The 14,266-nt window shown below is 43.8% G+C and overlaps 1 protein-coding gene across 1 annotated transcript in view; it reads right to left on the bottom strand.

The window, feature by feature from the left end:
• Window positions 1-397: 397 nt before the first annotated feature.
• Window positions 398-14,266, bottom strand: part of LOC124126161 — a 56,936-nt gene continuing 43,067 nt past the window's right edge. Inside the window, exons 27-35 of the mRNA XM_048396634.1 lie at window positions 13,694-13,858; window positions 12,954-13,125; window positions 11,401-11,655; window positions 10,714-10,937; window positions 10,164-10,269; window positions 9,012-9,128; window positions 7,974-8,106; window positions 7,664-7,838; window positions 398-742 (exon numbers count right to left, since the gene is read on the bottom strand). Of these exons, the coding sequence (XP_048252591.1) occupies window positions 398-742; window positions 7,664-7,838; window positions 7,974-8,106; window positions 9,012-9,128; window positions 10,164-10,269; window positions 10,714-10,937; window positions 11,401-11,655; window positions 12,954-13,125; window positions 13,694-13,858 (1,692 nt within the window). The remainder of the gene's footprint in view (window positions 743-7,663; window positions 7,839-7,973; window positions 8,107-9,011; window positions 9,129-10,163; window positions 10,270-10,713; window positions 10,938-11,400; window positions 11,656-12,953; window positions 13,126-13,693; window positions 13,859-14,266) is intronic.

Raw genomic sequence — 14,266 nt, 5'->3', positions numbered from 1 at the left:
GAGACACGCATATTTTACCACAGTAGACCTTCATAAATATTTGTACAACAATGAAACACACACGTTTTACCGCAGTATGCCTTCATGAATATTATTACAACAATCAGATGTCGGGGTATAAACGTAGATATGTAATACCAAGGTTTTACCATCAGTCCTAAGCCTGTTACACGAGACAAGAGGATGCTTTCTGTACATTGATGGACAACGAACCTCAAAAACTAATATCAAGATTCCCAGTAAGGTAGGAGGTGTGGTAACCTAGTTGTTAAAATGTTCCCTCGTCCAGCCGAAGACCCGGGTTCGATTCCCAACATGGGTACAATGTGTGAAGCCCATTTTTGATGACCCGCCGTAAGATTGATGGAATATTTCTTGAAGCGGCGGACAAACTTACTCACACCCAGTACAGTGAGGACTGTTTTGCGTTATTAATGATATTTAAGGAACATTTTTGCTTTTTACCTGTTCTTGCTTCCACGTGTGACTGAGCGAGCGTGTCGTCACATCCCCGACACGTGCCCACCTGGAGGAGATAGTGACTGATTGAAGAGTGGGGGTCAGAAAACCCCTCCCAGTAGGAACCCATCTCCGACATCAGGGTGACAAAGTCAGCGTCCTTTGCCTGGCCTCTAACGTTGGTGCGTTGTCCATCATACACGTGGCCCCTAGATGGCGGTGTGTTGTCAGCCGTCACAGGTCGTAAAGTGATGAGACTGTGCAGGCCTACTTTGTTGTATCCCTAGTGCACGATTAAGACATTGTAGTATCATATATTTCAGTTTCACACTTTTACCATTTTATACGTAGTAATAAGGTTATGCATTTTATAACGACTTCGAAAAGATGCTTGTATTGTTTCTTTAATCATCATAAACCCGTAGTACAAAAGGGGTAAAAAACCTGTACATGTCAGCATTTGAGTAATGGTGATAAGACCTTTGAGTAGGAGTAGAAACCACTGATTTGAAACACGTGCTTTTTCCGGAAGTTTGAAAAAAAAGGTAAGAAAAGATAACTCTTACTGACTTAGATAGAAAGAGAAGCGTCCGTAAAATATTGCCTCGTAGGGGGCAAGACACTCCCCTTCTGATTTCGCATTGAAATCACACACAATTGAAATGTCGCTCTAATGTCACATATCTCACAGACACAAGTGGAATTAAAACAAGCGAACAAGGTTCACAACTGGACGGTTGTAAGTCACACACTTATCGTTCTTGTACACATGAATCGCGGCTTTGCGGACAAGGTTATCTTGTCCAGGAAACACTGTTTCCACAACACCAAGAGGCCACTCATTCCTTGCACAATTGTCTTTCACAAGAACAACATCCCCTTCTTGCAGGTAAGGCTGGGAAATCTTCCATTTCGACCTGGTTTGAAGACTCTGCAAGTAGTCAAGTCTCCATCTTCGCCAAAACTCTTCTGTAAGTGTCTGGACATACATCCACTGAGACTTGCATATATTTTTTACATCTAGAGACAGATCAATATTTGGGGTGTGTTCCGTTTTTTGAGTCAGTAACATTGCAGGTGATAAGATCATCGGTTGTTGAGGGTCAGTCGAGATGGATGTGATAGGTCGAGCATTGATGATTGCCGTCACTTCAGCCATAAGGGTCGAGAGTACTTCATGGGTCAACCGTTTTGTGTTCAGGAGCATAGCTTCTCCGAGAAGTCCCAATCATTCGCTCCCATACACCTCCCATGTGAGATGAGTGAGGGGTGTTGAACAACCAAACCACACCATTGTTGTACAGGAAGTCTTGCACAGGCCCATCTTCTACATTAACAGCAGTGACATTAAGGGATTCAATAGCACCAATGAAATTTGTTCCCCTATCAGAACGGAATTGCTTGACTTCCCCTCTTAAGGCAATAAACCTTCTGAGACAGTTTATGAATGAGGAGCTTGTCATTTCTTCAACGAGTTCAATGTGTACTGCACGTATCATTAGGCAGGTAAACAATATCGCCCATCTTTTGCTGTTTGCACTACCACCTCTTGTACGACGAGTCACAATTTCCCATGGTCCGAAAGCGTCAACACCAACATAAGTGAATGGTGGGCATGGCACCAAGCGGTCTGGAGGCAAATCTGACATCATCTGAGTTTCAGGTTTTCATCTGAGCCGATTGCACGTGACACACTTGCTGATTAGATATGACACCAGTCTTTTTGCCCCAATAATCCAGTAACCTGCCGATTTCAGAGCACCTTCCGTCAGATGTCTTCCTTGATGTCTTACCCTGTCATGGTAGTGGTGTACAAGAAGCTTTGCAACATCGTTTCCCTTGGGAATGATAATGGGATTAATCTCACAAGCTGTCAGTTTGCTGTTCTTCAGTCTTCCTCCTACCCTAAGAAGGCCTTGTTCATCTAAAGCAGGTGAGAGGGACAAGAATGAGCTTTTCCTTGGAAGTGGCTTCTGGTTTTGCAGACACATGATCTCCTCAGAGTAAGCTTCCCTTTGGACTGCTTTGACAATGAAGACCTCTGCATCCTTAAATCCTTCTACATTTCTTAAGTCTTTACACTGGTGCCAACCAACACATGAACTGTTAGTTTTGGTGAAGGATCTTGCAATGTGTTTCAGATGTGAGATTGTCTTTAAAAGTCAACTAGAAAATCTCGTAAAGCGATCAGTGCCCAGTTGTTGCGGCACAGCTGTAGAGACTGAGGTTTTAGTCGACTTGAGTTCGGCTCTAACCTCTTTATCATTGTCTGGGTCGACAAGCGAGAAAAGTTGTGAGTCACACATATCGGATGTATCACTTTGGCTCAGGACATCAGGTCCTCTTAACCAAAGGCTATCACTGTAGCACAATGATGTCACAGACCTCGTTGCTTGATCAGCTGGATTTATGTTTGATGGCACATAGTTCCACTGTTTTGGTTGTGAAGATTGGCGAATTCTGTCAATCCTGTTTGCGACATACACATGGAATCTTCGTTTCTCATTGCATATATAACCCAATACGACGCGGCTGTCTGTGAAAAAATGAATGAATGTCAAGCTGCTGGAGTAGGACATCTGCCATCTATGCAGATAGAACAGCAGCACACAACTCTAACCGATGTATGGTATGTCCATGACGTGGGGCTACTTTGGACTTGCCCAGCAAGAAACTCAGTGTACTGGTGCCATTGACGTCGTACATCTTGAGGTAAGCAACAGCACCTATTGCTTCCTTCGAAGCATCAGAGAATATATGAATCTCTGTGGTAAGGGAAGCAGACATTGAGATTTTTGAATAAGGTCTTGGGATGACAACATTTTCAAGATTCTTGAGGGAGTCACACCAGTTCTGCCACTGAGATAAGTAAGAAGAGGGAAGGGGGTCATCCCAACCAGAGGTTGTTGACATTAGTTCCCTAAGCAACAGTTTTCCTTTGATGACAACTGGTGCTGCAAAGCCCACAGGGTCGTAGAGGCTGTTTATGGTAGACAATACCCCGCGCCTGGTGAAGGGCTTCCTCTCGGCACAGACTTGAAAGGTGAAAGTGTCTTTGTTAATATCCCAGGATAGGCCAAGGCTTCTTTGAGGCGGAGGAGTGTTCGTGTTGAAGTCCAAGTCCTTGATGTCCTTTGCGAGGTCCTCCGCATCAAACGCAGCTAGCACAGTTCGACTGTTGGAGGCTATCTTGTGTAGTCTTATGTTACCCCCATGTTGGAGCACACTCTGGGTTCTCTGAATCAGATCGATGGCTTTTTCCTCTGTGGGGACGGACAGCAGTCCGTCATCAACATAAAAGTCATTCTCCACGAACCGTTTCACATCAACGTCAGCATTTTCCACTGATCGTCTGAGACCATAGGTAGCGACTGCAGGAGAGGGTGAATTCCCAAACACATGAGCAGTCATTCTGTACTCAATCAAGTCTTGGCTTGGATCATTATTTCTGTACCAGAAGAATCTGAGGTAGTCACGATGAGATGGCTTCACCTTGAAGCAGTAAAACATTTGCTCCACATCTGCCGTCACTGCAAAGGATTCTGTTCGGAACCTGAGAAGGATTCCCAACAGATTGTTTGTGACGTCAGGACCAGTCATTTGGACACTGTTCAGAGAGACGCCATTGTACTTCGCAGATGAATCAAATACACCCCTGATTTGTCCTGGTTTCTTGGCATTGTAAACACCAAACAAGGGCAAGTACCAACACTCTTGATCCTTTTCCAATGGAGGGGCTATTTCTGCATGTCCCTTGTCTATGACTTTTGCCATGAATGTTGTCCTATGTTCTCGCTTTGTTGGATCTTTGCGCATGCTGGAGTTCAATAGTTTTGCTCGATGAATGGCATGGAATTTGTTGCATGGCAGCCTGGCACGATCTTGTCGAAATGGTAGTGGAGCAGTCCAACAGCCATCACTATCCTTTGAGAATTCGGCATCCATAATCCTCAGGAATTGCTTGTCTTCAATAGACAAAGTCTGCGTTTCGTCAAGTCTTGTTTTCTGAAAGACACTCTCCCCAAAGTCATTTCTCTCGTTGACTTCAAAATTATTAGGACAGGGCTCCATGATTGTTGTTCGACCATCCCTGAGCATGTGAGTCTTGTTAACTATTACCACATCCGGTTTGTGTACCTGCCCGAGACAGACTTCCCCAATTATTGCCCAGCCAAGGTGCAACTTCTGGGCATACGGTGCATCAGGCAGTCCAATGTGCTGATCAAGTACATGATGAGCTGCTAGCAGGTCACGTCCTATGAGCAACAGAATGTCTGCACCTGAATCAATAGGTGGGATGTACTCAGCAATGTCCCTTAAGTGAGGATGATGAATAGCTGTTTCTGGAGTAGGGATCTCCTCTCGCACATTTGGAATCTCATTACACTCTTTCAAGGTGGGTAAATGTAATGATGAGGACCCGTCTAAGGCTTGAATGACATATCCTGATGCTCGTCGGCCAGACATTGTCACACAACCAGCACAAGATGAGAGTGTGTATTCAACTTCATCTCCATCTTCATGAAAATTATCAAAGAACTCACTTTTTGCAAGTGACCGGTTGCTCTGATCATCGATAACAGCGTATGAGAATAAGTACTGTTCTGGACATCCTTTTGGAAATACCTTGACTAGCAGAGTCTTGGCACATGACTTGCCGCCAACCAAATTATCACATATCTGTGTGCAAGCTGACATCGTTATTGGCTTCTCTTCATGATGTGACGCCGACAGAGCAGTAACGTTTCTCTCCCCTTCATGCTTCCTCAGCGAAGTCCTGCTGTCTGCAACTTTAGCGGAGGTTTCTCCCTCATTGTTACTATGCATGGCGGTAGCTTGCTGAACACTCCCACAAAAGAAACACTGAATGCTACACTTGCATTCACGCACAGTGTGCTGAGTAGATTCACAACACTTGAAGCATATTCTATGCTTACCAAGAAAGTCCTTTCTCTCACTCAGAGACAGACGTTGGAACCCCTTACAATAATTAAGAGTATGTCCCTCCGATTTATCGTGGTAGGTACAGAGTCTAACTCGTTCTGTAACATTGTCTTTCTCCCCGATGTCAGTTTTCTTTGACAACAGTTTGAAGTTTGGGTTGATATTCAAGGGATGAAATTTCTTTGTGGAATTTGGCGCTGACTGTGAGTCATAAAGAAAGCTTGGATCATTTCGGATTCTAGCCTGTCTGCTTATGAATTCTGAGAACACAGAAAAGGGAGGATAAGCAACATGATACCGTTCCTTGCAGTTGACTGCTTCATTTGTCCAGTTCTCTTGAAGAGGGTAGGGAAGCCTGTTCACAATCGGAGTCACGCCCGCTGAAGAGTCATAGTATGCCAGAAGGGCTGAGTACCTCTGATTGTCCTTCACAGACTCAATTTCGGACACAATGTCTGCCAGGTCATACAGTTTATCATGTTCTTTGTTGGAAAGTTTAGGGAAATGAGACAATTTTTTCTTGAGTGCAGACTCCACAAGCTCAGGACTGGCATATCTGTCCCCCAGTCATTCCCAGATCTTCTGAAGGCCACGAAGTGAATTATGAGCATTAGCAGCACGAATACTAGCGGCTTGTCTGCTGGACTCCGGGCCAAGCCACCTGACCAGCAAGTCGATTTCCTCCTGCGGAGACACATTTAGTTCGTACATAATTTGTGTAAAGCTATTCTGCCACACAGCAAAATACTCTGGCTTATCGTTGAATTTACTCAGCCGAGAGAGGAGGAGGTCTTTCCTCATCAAATATTTGGAGAGTTCTGAACACAAACCCAGTTGGTTTGTCACATGTCCCAATGCAGGGGGAGCTGTCATGTCTGGGACATAAGGTTCAGCTGCAGGGTTGAGCATACTATTTGGTGGAACAGTACCACGTTGAATTGTCGAGGCCTCTGGTGCATGTACTTGCCTTGGTTGAGTATGGGAGTCGTCACCATGGTTATGGAAGGACTTGAGGTCATGAACTGTGTTGCGATTACTCTGCCCGGCTTTGTGAGGTGTACTCGTACTTACGGGTATGTCTTGGTTCTTGGACACAGTTTCAACCTGGTCAAGTATCCTCGTTTCAAACTCATAAAAGGTTTGTTGATTTTCCACAAATTTCTGAATTTCTTCGAGCTTCACCGATGTCTGGGAAGAACGGTCGTCTCGCCTTGATTTCTTGTCAACCTCCAAAACTCCCTGCATAGCTTGTAATTCTGCCTCAGCTTCATGTACTTCACGCTGTGAAGTAAGAAGTTTCAGGTTCACTTCCAGTTCAGCTCGCTGTTTCTCCATCTTTGCTTCCTGTTCAGCGAATTTCAGTCGAATCCTGGCCGCTTCAGCCTTTGCTTTTTGTCTCATGAGAATAGAACTTCCATTTGAATGAAGGCTTTTGCTTCGCACAGAAGCTGATTCTATCCTGTCAGTGTTTGTCAAACTAGTAATTCTAGCATTAATGTCCTTCAGTGCCATCTGCACCTTATTCAAGAGTGAATCGGCAATGTTTTGATGTGCAGCCTGTACTTGTGAACTTTCTTCAGTGCCAGTTCGTTGTAAATATGCAAAGAATTCCAAATATGTTTCCTCATACTTCCCGTATTGGCAGTCAATATTTGCACGCACACTGGTTAATTGTCCCAAATCATCATGTGTCGAGTGTGAACAGGCACTCTCTGTTTGCCTTGCTAGTTTGGAAAGTTTGTTGACATAATTTTGCACGTTTTCTTGGTATAGTTCGTAACCTAGCTCCGTTAAACGTCTAGATCCTTTACGTGATTCCATAGTGTAATACTCACGCTCAATTCTTGGAAGAATAATGTATCAATGGATCGTACGTCTCGTGGTCATCGGAGCGCTGTGCCTCATATACGAGAGTGGCGATGAAGGTTTTTTACTATAACGACTTCGAAAAGATGCTTGTATTGTTTCTTTAATCATCATAAACCCGTAGTACAAAAGGGGTAAAAAACCTGTACATATCAGCACTTGAGTAATGGTGATAAGACCTTTGAGTAGGCGTAGAAACCACTGATTTGAAACACGTGCTTTTTCCGGAAGTTTGAAAAAAAGGTAAGAAAAGATAACTCTTATTGACTTAGATAGAAAGAGAAGCGTCCGTAAAATATTGCCTCGTAGGGGGCAAGACACATTTGTTGAGAGTTAGGCTTTCATATGGCTTGAAGCTAGAAATACAGAATATATAAATTGATAAATACATTACCTTCACTGAGACAAAGTAGACATGCCCGTCTGCTAGGGGTGCCTCGCCGTCGATAACCATACACTGGTCCGTTGTAGATGTGTACTTGACCACGTCGTCATAGGCAGGTCTCGATCCCACCCCCACGTCATAGCTTACGACGCCACTCTCCGGGTCAGACAGAGCACCGTCCCAGCTTGAACAAGCACGCCACAGACGATCAATACTTTCAAACTGAAGACAATCTCACCAGCAAAGGAAACCAACAATCAGATTCACTTTATGTCAAGTTCTTACTGTATTATTGGTAGACACTAACTGTATCACTTACCACACATCTATCACAGACTTCGTTATGTATTTCCCAGAGAAATGTATTGATCCCCCTGACGTCATTGGCGGCGTGGAGTCAATCAACACCCCCGACGATATGACTGTCCTGCTCTTGTTCACAAAGTCCGTGGCTGCAACAGAAGACGCTGACGGTGATCCACAAAACAATTTTTTTTGTAACAAGGAACCTATTTATCAAAATATTATCAAATATCAAAAATGCGTAAATTGAAGGATCAGTCGAGATATGCTTTTATCTATTTTATTTATTCGTTCATTGATCCTTTATTACTGCAATGTCATTAACCAGTGATCTACGTCAGATGTCCAACGCACTGTACGAGTGATATATATTGACATATACACTGTGTTACACAATGTCCAATAGGTGTAAACTGTGTCACCATCCATCTAGACAATGTCAGATATATGTATATTCTCCCACCATCCATCTGTACAATGTCAAATATACAATGTCAGATGCATGTATATTCTGTCACCATCCATCTGTACAATGTCAAATATACAATGTCATATACATGTATATTCTGTCACCATCCACCTGTACAATGTCAGATACATGTATATTCTGTCACCAACCATCTGTACAGTGTCAAATTTACAAAGTTAGATATATATATATATTCTGTCACCATCCATCTATACAATGTCATATATACAATGTCAGATACATGTATATTCTGTCACCATCCATCTGTACTATGTCATATATACAATGTCAGATAAATGCATATTCTGTCACCATCCATCTGAACGATGTCATACATACAATGTCAGATATATGTATATTCTGTTTCCATCCATCTGTACAATGTCATACATACAGTGTCAGATATATGTATATTCTGTTTCCATCCATCTGTACAATGTCATACATGCAATGTCAGATATATGTTTATTCTGTCACCATATAATGTCAGATACATGTATATTGTGTCACAACACCACCCGTCTATGCAATACCAGATAATAGGAACACAAATTGTGTAAGGATTGTGTCGTCATTGACTTGTACCTGTCACCGACGCGTAGATGGTGTGCCCGTCGTGTAGCCGGAGGCCGTGCAGGATGGCGTGGTTCACCAAACCCTCTCTCCGTCTTGCAACCACGTCCTCCCCTCCTGGATCAGAACCTACGAAAGAGGAGTCGGAGTTACTTCACAGTTAACCGGTCACCCTGGTACAGGAAGCCATCAAGTCTGACACGTGATAGAGCCTGGTGTTGTGAAGCCATCAAGCGTACACGTGGCTAGAGCCTGGTGCTGTGAAGCCATCAAGCTTACACGTGGCTAGAGCCTGGTGCTGTGAAGCCATCAAGCCTACATGTGGCTAGAGCCTGGTGCTGCGAAGCCATCAAGCATACACGTGGCTAGAGCCTGGTGTTGTGAAGCCATCAAGCTTACACGTGGCTAGAGCCTGGTGCTGTGAAGCCATCAAGCTTACCCGTGGCTAGAGCCTGGTACTGTGAAGCCATCAAGCGTACACGTGGCTAGAGCCTGGTGCTGTGAAGCGACTCGGTTCTGTGATAACGAATTGTGGTAAAATATAAGACTGTAAATATTGATAATTATCTATGACTGACATAAATCACTTCAGCAATCAGATCTGGCAGAATGTACAATGTCTCTTATTGCATAACATATTGGTGTGAAAGTCAATACTTGAAGCTGGTATACGTTTTTACACGAAAGTAATGATTCCTTTCATAAGCTTGATTAAGTTATTGTCCCATACAAAGGTTAAAAGCAATCTGCCGCCTGCCGTACCGTTTTTACGTTCAGTAATCTGTTCTGTCGATGTTGTGTGTAGCCTGTAGATACCAGTAATGTGTAATCTTGTATGTTCTAGATGACCTTCATAAGATTTATTTAAGTAAACTAGAAGGGGTTTCCCCTGTTGACAACTGACATAATATCCACACTTCAAGATTCTTGCTTCGCCAAAACCACTGTCAAAGTCACAATAAGAGGACAAGATATTATGTTTGTTTGTTGGTCCACTCTGCAATAAATCAGCTGTATGACGGCCGCACAATGACACGCAGGCACCAAAGTCACCTAACCTGACCACTCGATCGCCCCTAGCTCGCCCCTCACGACCAGCAAAGGCTTCTTGGCGCATATTCTTAACCGGAATCACTGCAGGGTGAACATTTTATAGAGACTTACCCAGAGCAACTTCATAATATGCTATCCCACTGGGGTGTGGAGAAGGCCCTTCCTCTTCTACATCAGTGAAGCCGTCCCAGTAGACCACCATCTCGCTTGTGCTAGTCTAAACAAACATACCTGTAGTTCACAATCTCACTCAACAAAAAACAGCAATGGTCCTATGGGTGAGAATGGTAATGCCACAAAAAGCAATACTAAAGCAACATAACGGTAGGGGACACCAGAAATGGTAAGGTGTCTTCGGAAAACTACCATTGAACAAACGCTTAACAGCACTCTAGGGAAATGACATATGTACCACGAGTGAGAAGGTTTCATACCTCAAGAACATCATTTCACACATACATATATTGCCTCGCTTTACATAAACTACATGAGCCTTGTGCCAATCTCAACTGATGCCAAGGTACATAATGTGTGGAAGTCAATTTCAGTAAATGAGTAGATATTAAATGTATCAAAGAGACATTAAATTCTTTTGTTGAGCACAGCGGATCAGGATGTTATCAGGAGTAAACCAGTGACGAGACTGAGCTGACTATTGCACCTGGAAGGTGGGACTGGTGAGTCCGCCCAGAAAAACCCTTCCTCCGCTCGGTGGTGTCACGTCCACCGTGACCCCGTCACTACAGGAGTTGACCTCTGGTAAGTCTTCTGTCCACTTCTCGTTCTCCACGGTTCTGGCATCAGCATGAACACACACATAATACATCCTCCCGTGGACTAGCCGCCGTTCTGTCTCGGCAAAGGCCACATTTATGAATTCCTTGTCTGAAACACCAGTCACTAATAATGTAATATTCCATTTGGCGTAAAATGCAGAAATGGGATGAAAATTAATTGAATGAAAACTGAAAAAAATAGTGATAACACCAGGTGTTCGAAAAAAGGGCAAGCATGCTTTGTCCTACCCGTAGCACCCACCACTCACAAAATTGGCATAAAAATGTAAGTGTCTATTTTTTGTAATAGTTCTATTTTCGAGACAAATAATACTCTTCATCTCTTATCCGATGCAAATTCTTCTGCATATGGAGCGGCATATGTTGTTTTGGGCATTTCTGATTCATTAAGCACCCTGTCTTCATCTTTAAATATATCGACTTTTGTAAAAGTAGTGGTGTGCAAAGTAGTATGCATTTCACTTTCTCGGAAATGTTATGTATACAGCGTTCGTTTTGAGGGTTGTGGTGGCCTTGATGAATGAACATGGTAATTCTCGTCAAGCCACTACCTGTGTGCCCGCACTTGATGACATCCGGCATGCTACAGGGGTCAGTGAAGGTCATCAGATTCTCTTTCTTGTAGTGTGAGGAGGGGTCCACCTGGTCACCTGACACCACTGCCCACGTGTAGTTCCTGTGACGGAGTGTCGGCCACACAGCAGACAGGATGTTCCTGAAAGGGGTGTAGTCAGCATCAGCGAGCTTCCACCTGTCATTCTTTTCCAGGGTGATGGGGTCCCCGACATCAGCAACTTGTCTGGCGCCTGGCAGCAGGATGGTAACTTACATGACACTCGTTGAGTGGGGGGATATTTGGGAAATAGCACAATATGGTTCAGATGAAGAAGTTAATAATTACATATGACATATCTGTGATATGTAACACAGGAAATGTGTAAAACACTTTTGCGCCCAACTGGCTGAGGTCCTTGCCCCCTCTATACGCAGCCCAGACAGCGAATGGGACTTCTCCCAGGCCGTGCTGCCTAGCTGAACCCACCCAGAACTCTTCTGAGACTCCCCAACACTGCAGCCTTCTGCATTACCCAGATTGTCAGAAGGGCTGTATTCTTGGCAGCAAACCTGGGTACTCTCCTAATGTCAGTCAACAGATTGGGAGGCACCGAGAACAATGGAATCGGACAACTTGATATTTGGAATGCAAGCATGACATTTCGAAACGAGGTCCGCATATTTGCCATGTTTGTCCTGAATCTTGTCACATTAGTGTCGAAAGGGACAGAACATTCAATGATATAAATGATTTCATTCGATTTATAAAAAAATGACAACATTAAGGTATGTTGGCCTGGATGGATGTGAGACTGTATACAGGCCTTTTCCAAAGACTTTTATATCTACCATTTTTCATGGCGCTATCTACATATTCTGGGTCCATATACATGGCCCTTTGTGTCAAAAACATATGAATGCCGAAGACGATAATAAAAGGATCGAGCCACTCCATCATGTTGCTTTAGAAACTGTGTTTGTGCCAAAGCTGGGCATCCACAGACAATGTGTTGGACAGTCTCATTTAATTCACTGTATTATCTGCATTTCATATTTTCATTGTGATGCACTTTCGAATGGGACGTGACTGGTCCTGAGCAGCAAACAGAAAGCCTCTCAGTTTCACTTTTCAGGACAGCCGACTTCATCTATGCGAAGGGTTTACTGCTCTTCTCAACATACTGCACATAGACTCGACGCAGTGGTCGTTTAGAAAGCCTCTCCCTGAAAACTTGAGTCTGTGGCGTTTTGATATGGCACTTGGCTTGGTGGACACTCGTATCAGTACCGTCCAACAGTACAGAACCATCAACAAAATCAACATTGATATTGAGGAAATTGTAGAATATTTTCGTTTGACATGCTTCACAAAAGGATCAGCGGACAAACAAATGTGTGCAAAATTGCACAAAACAGTTCTATCACGATGAGCCTCCACGTAAATCGAAATTATCCACACGCTGCATGTTCATAGCCATGACCTTTGGAAATATCCCAAACATATCCCTTGGAAATCCTGGTAGTGTCTTTAAATCAGACTAAATCTTACCAACAACATCGATGACGATGGCAGGCACTACAACCGCAGGGTCGTATTCAGCACAGGCTCTCACGTCGGCGGATACGGTGGTGGAGAGCCCCACTTTGTTGTAGCCTCGAACAGCAAGACGACGGCACTTACTGAAGTCCATGCGTTGGGGCAGCAGTACATGGAATGTCATCTGGAACAACCGATGTGTTGGGAGTAACAGTGTTGTGATTTATCCGTAGTTGTCATCCATATTAGATACAATGCTACCTCGTGGTTCCACGGATTAAAGTAGATATCTGACGTCAACGTTAGAGAGTAATCACTCTCGAATATCCGACGAAACGGATTCCATTGGGATTAGAGACAAAATAGCGATGAAAATGGAATACTGTCTGGTTTGTTTACAGACAGCCGTCGCGGGGCAGGAATACAGCTGTGCGGCGTCAGGCAATAATTACTTGTTGTGCCAAGTGTGTGAATGGCGGAAGTAAACAGTTTCCTTGACTGAGCATCAAGGGCAAAATAGCTGTGAAAGTTATAATGGATCGGGCCAATATTGTCCCTCTAGGGCCAATATGACTGACCTTGGACCTGTAACAAAGCCAATATGAAAACAACATGTCGTAATGAGCAGTTAAATGAGATCGGTGGGACGTTCCTTATGATATCAATCACTGGTTTTTACAGGCCGCATTGATAAAGCTTGACTTTTGCTGACTGCCGCTTTCAACAACAATCACTTTCCTCATCAAACGTACCACATCACCGCTGGTTGTGCTGTCTGACACTGGCTGCCACGTTGTCAGAAGCCTGCTGTCGTGGTCACTGTCTGTTAAGCTCCATTCATATCTGTCTACAACGCCATACGCTTCAGTCTTCACTGGCATGTCCGGGTCAGCAAACCTTGCCATGGTCACCTCAAGCTGGAACAGTTGACGCAGGAAGGTGTGGAGTCTGCTGATGCTGGGACACGCCAGTATAGAGACTCACAGTAAAATAATCCCCGTGCCACTAAACCGTGGAAGCCTAAGCGGTTCATAAGCACAGTAAAGTATAATTTTTATTGTTAGCAAGTGTGCCAAACAGTATCTTTGAGTATTTTAGAAGCTATAGCATTAATGAAGATAGAACTGGTGAAAAGTTGAAAGTTGGTCAGCTCTCTGTTCGTGAATATCATTCTGTACACAAATCATATCATGGATTTCGCTCATAGGACCCGACACATTTTTTAACATGATAATTAGATTGTTGTCACATAGAATGAGTTGGAAGTGTATCTTCGATGTGACCGTGACCTTTAAAGGATCGACCAAAGCCATGATGTAAGTACA

Source organism: Haliotis rufescens, unplaced genomic scaffold (genome assembly GCF_023055435.1).
Source record: "Haliotis rufescens isolate VD_foot unplaced genomic scaffold, xgHalRufe1.0.p SCAF_16, whole genome shotgun sequence".
NCBI lineage: Eukaryota > Metazoa > Mollusca > Gastropoda > Lepetellida > Haliotidae > Haliotis > Haliotis rufescens.
The sequence above is the reverse complement of the archived record's forward strand: the minus strand, read 5'-3'. Positions and strand labels throughout refer to the sequence as shown.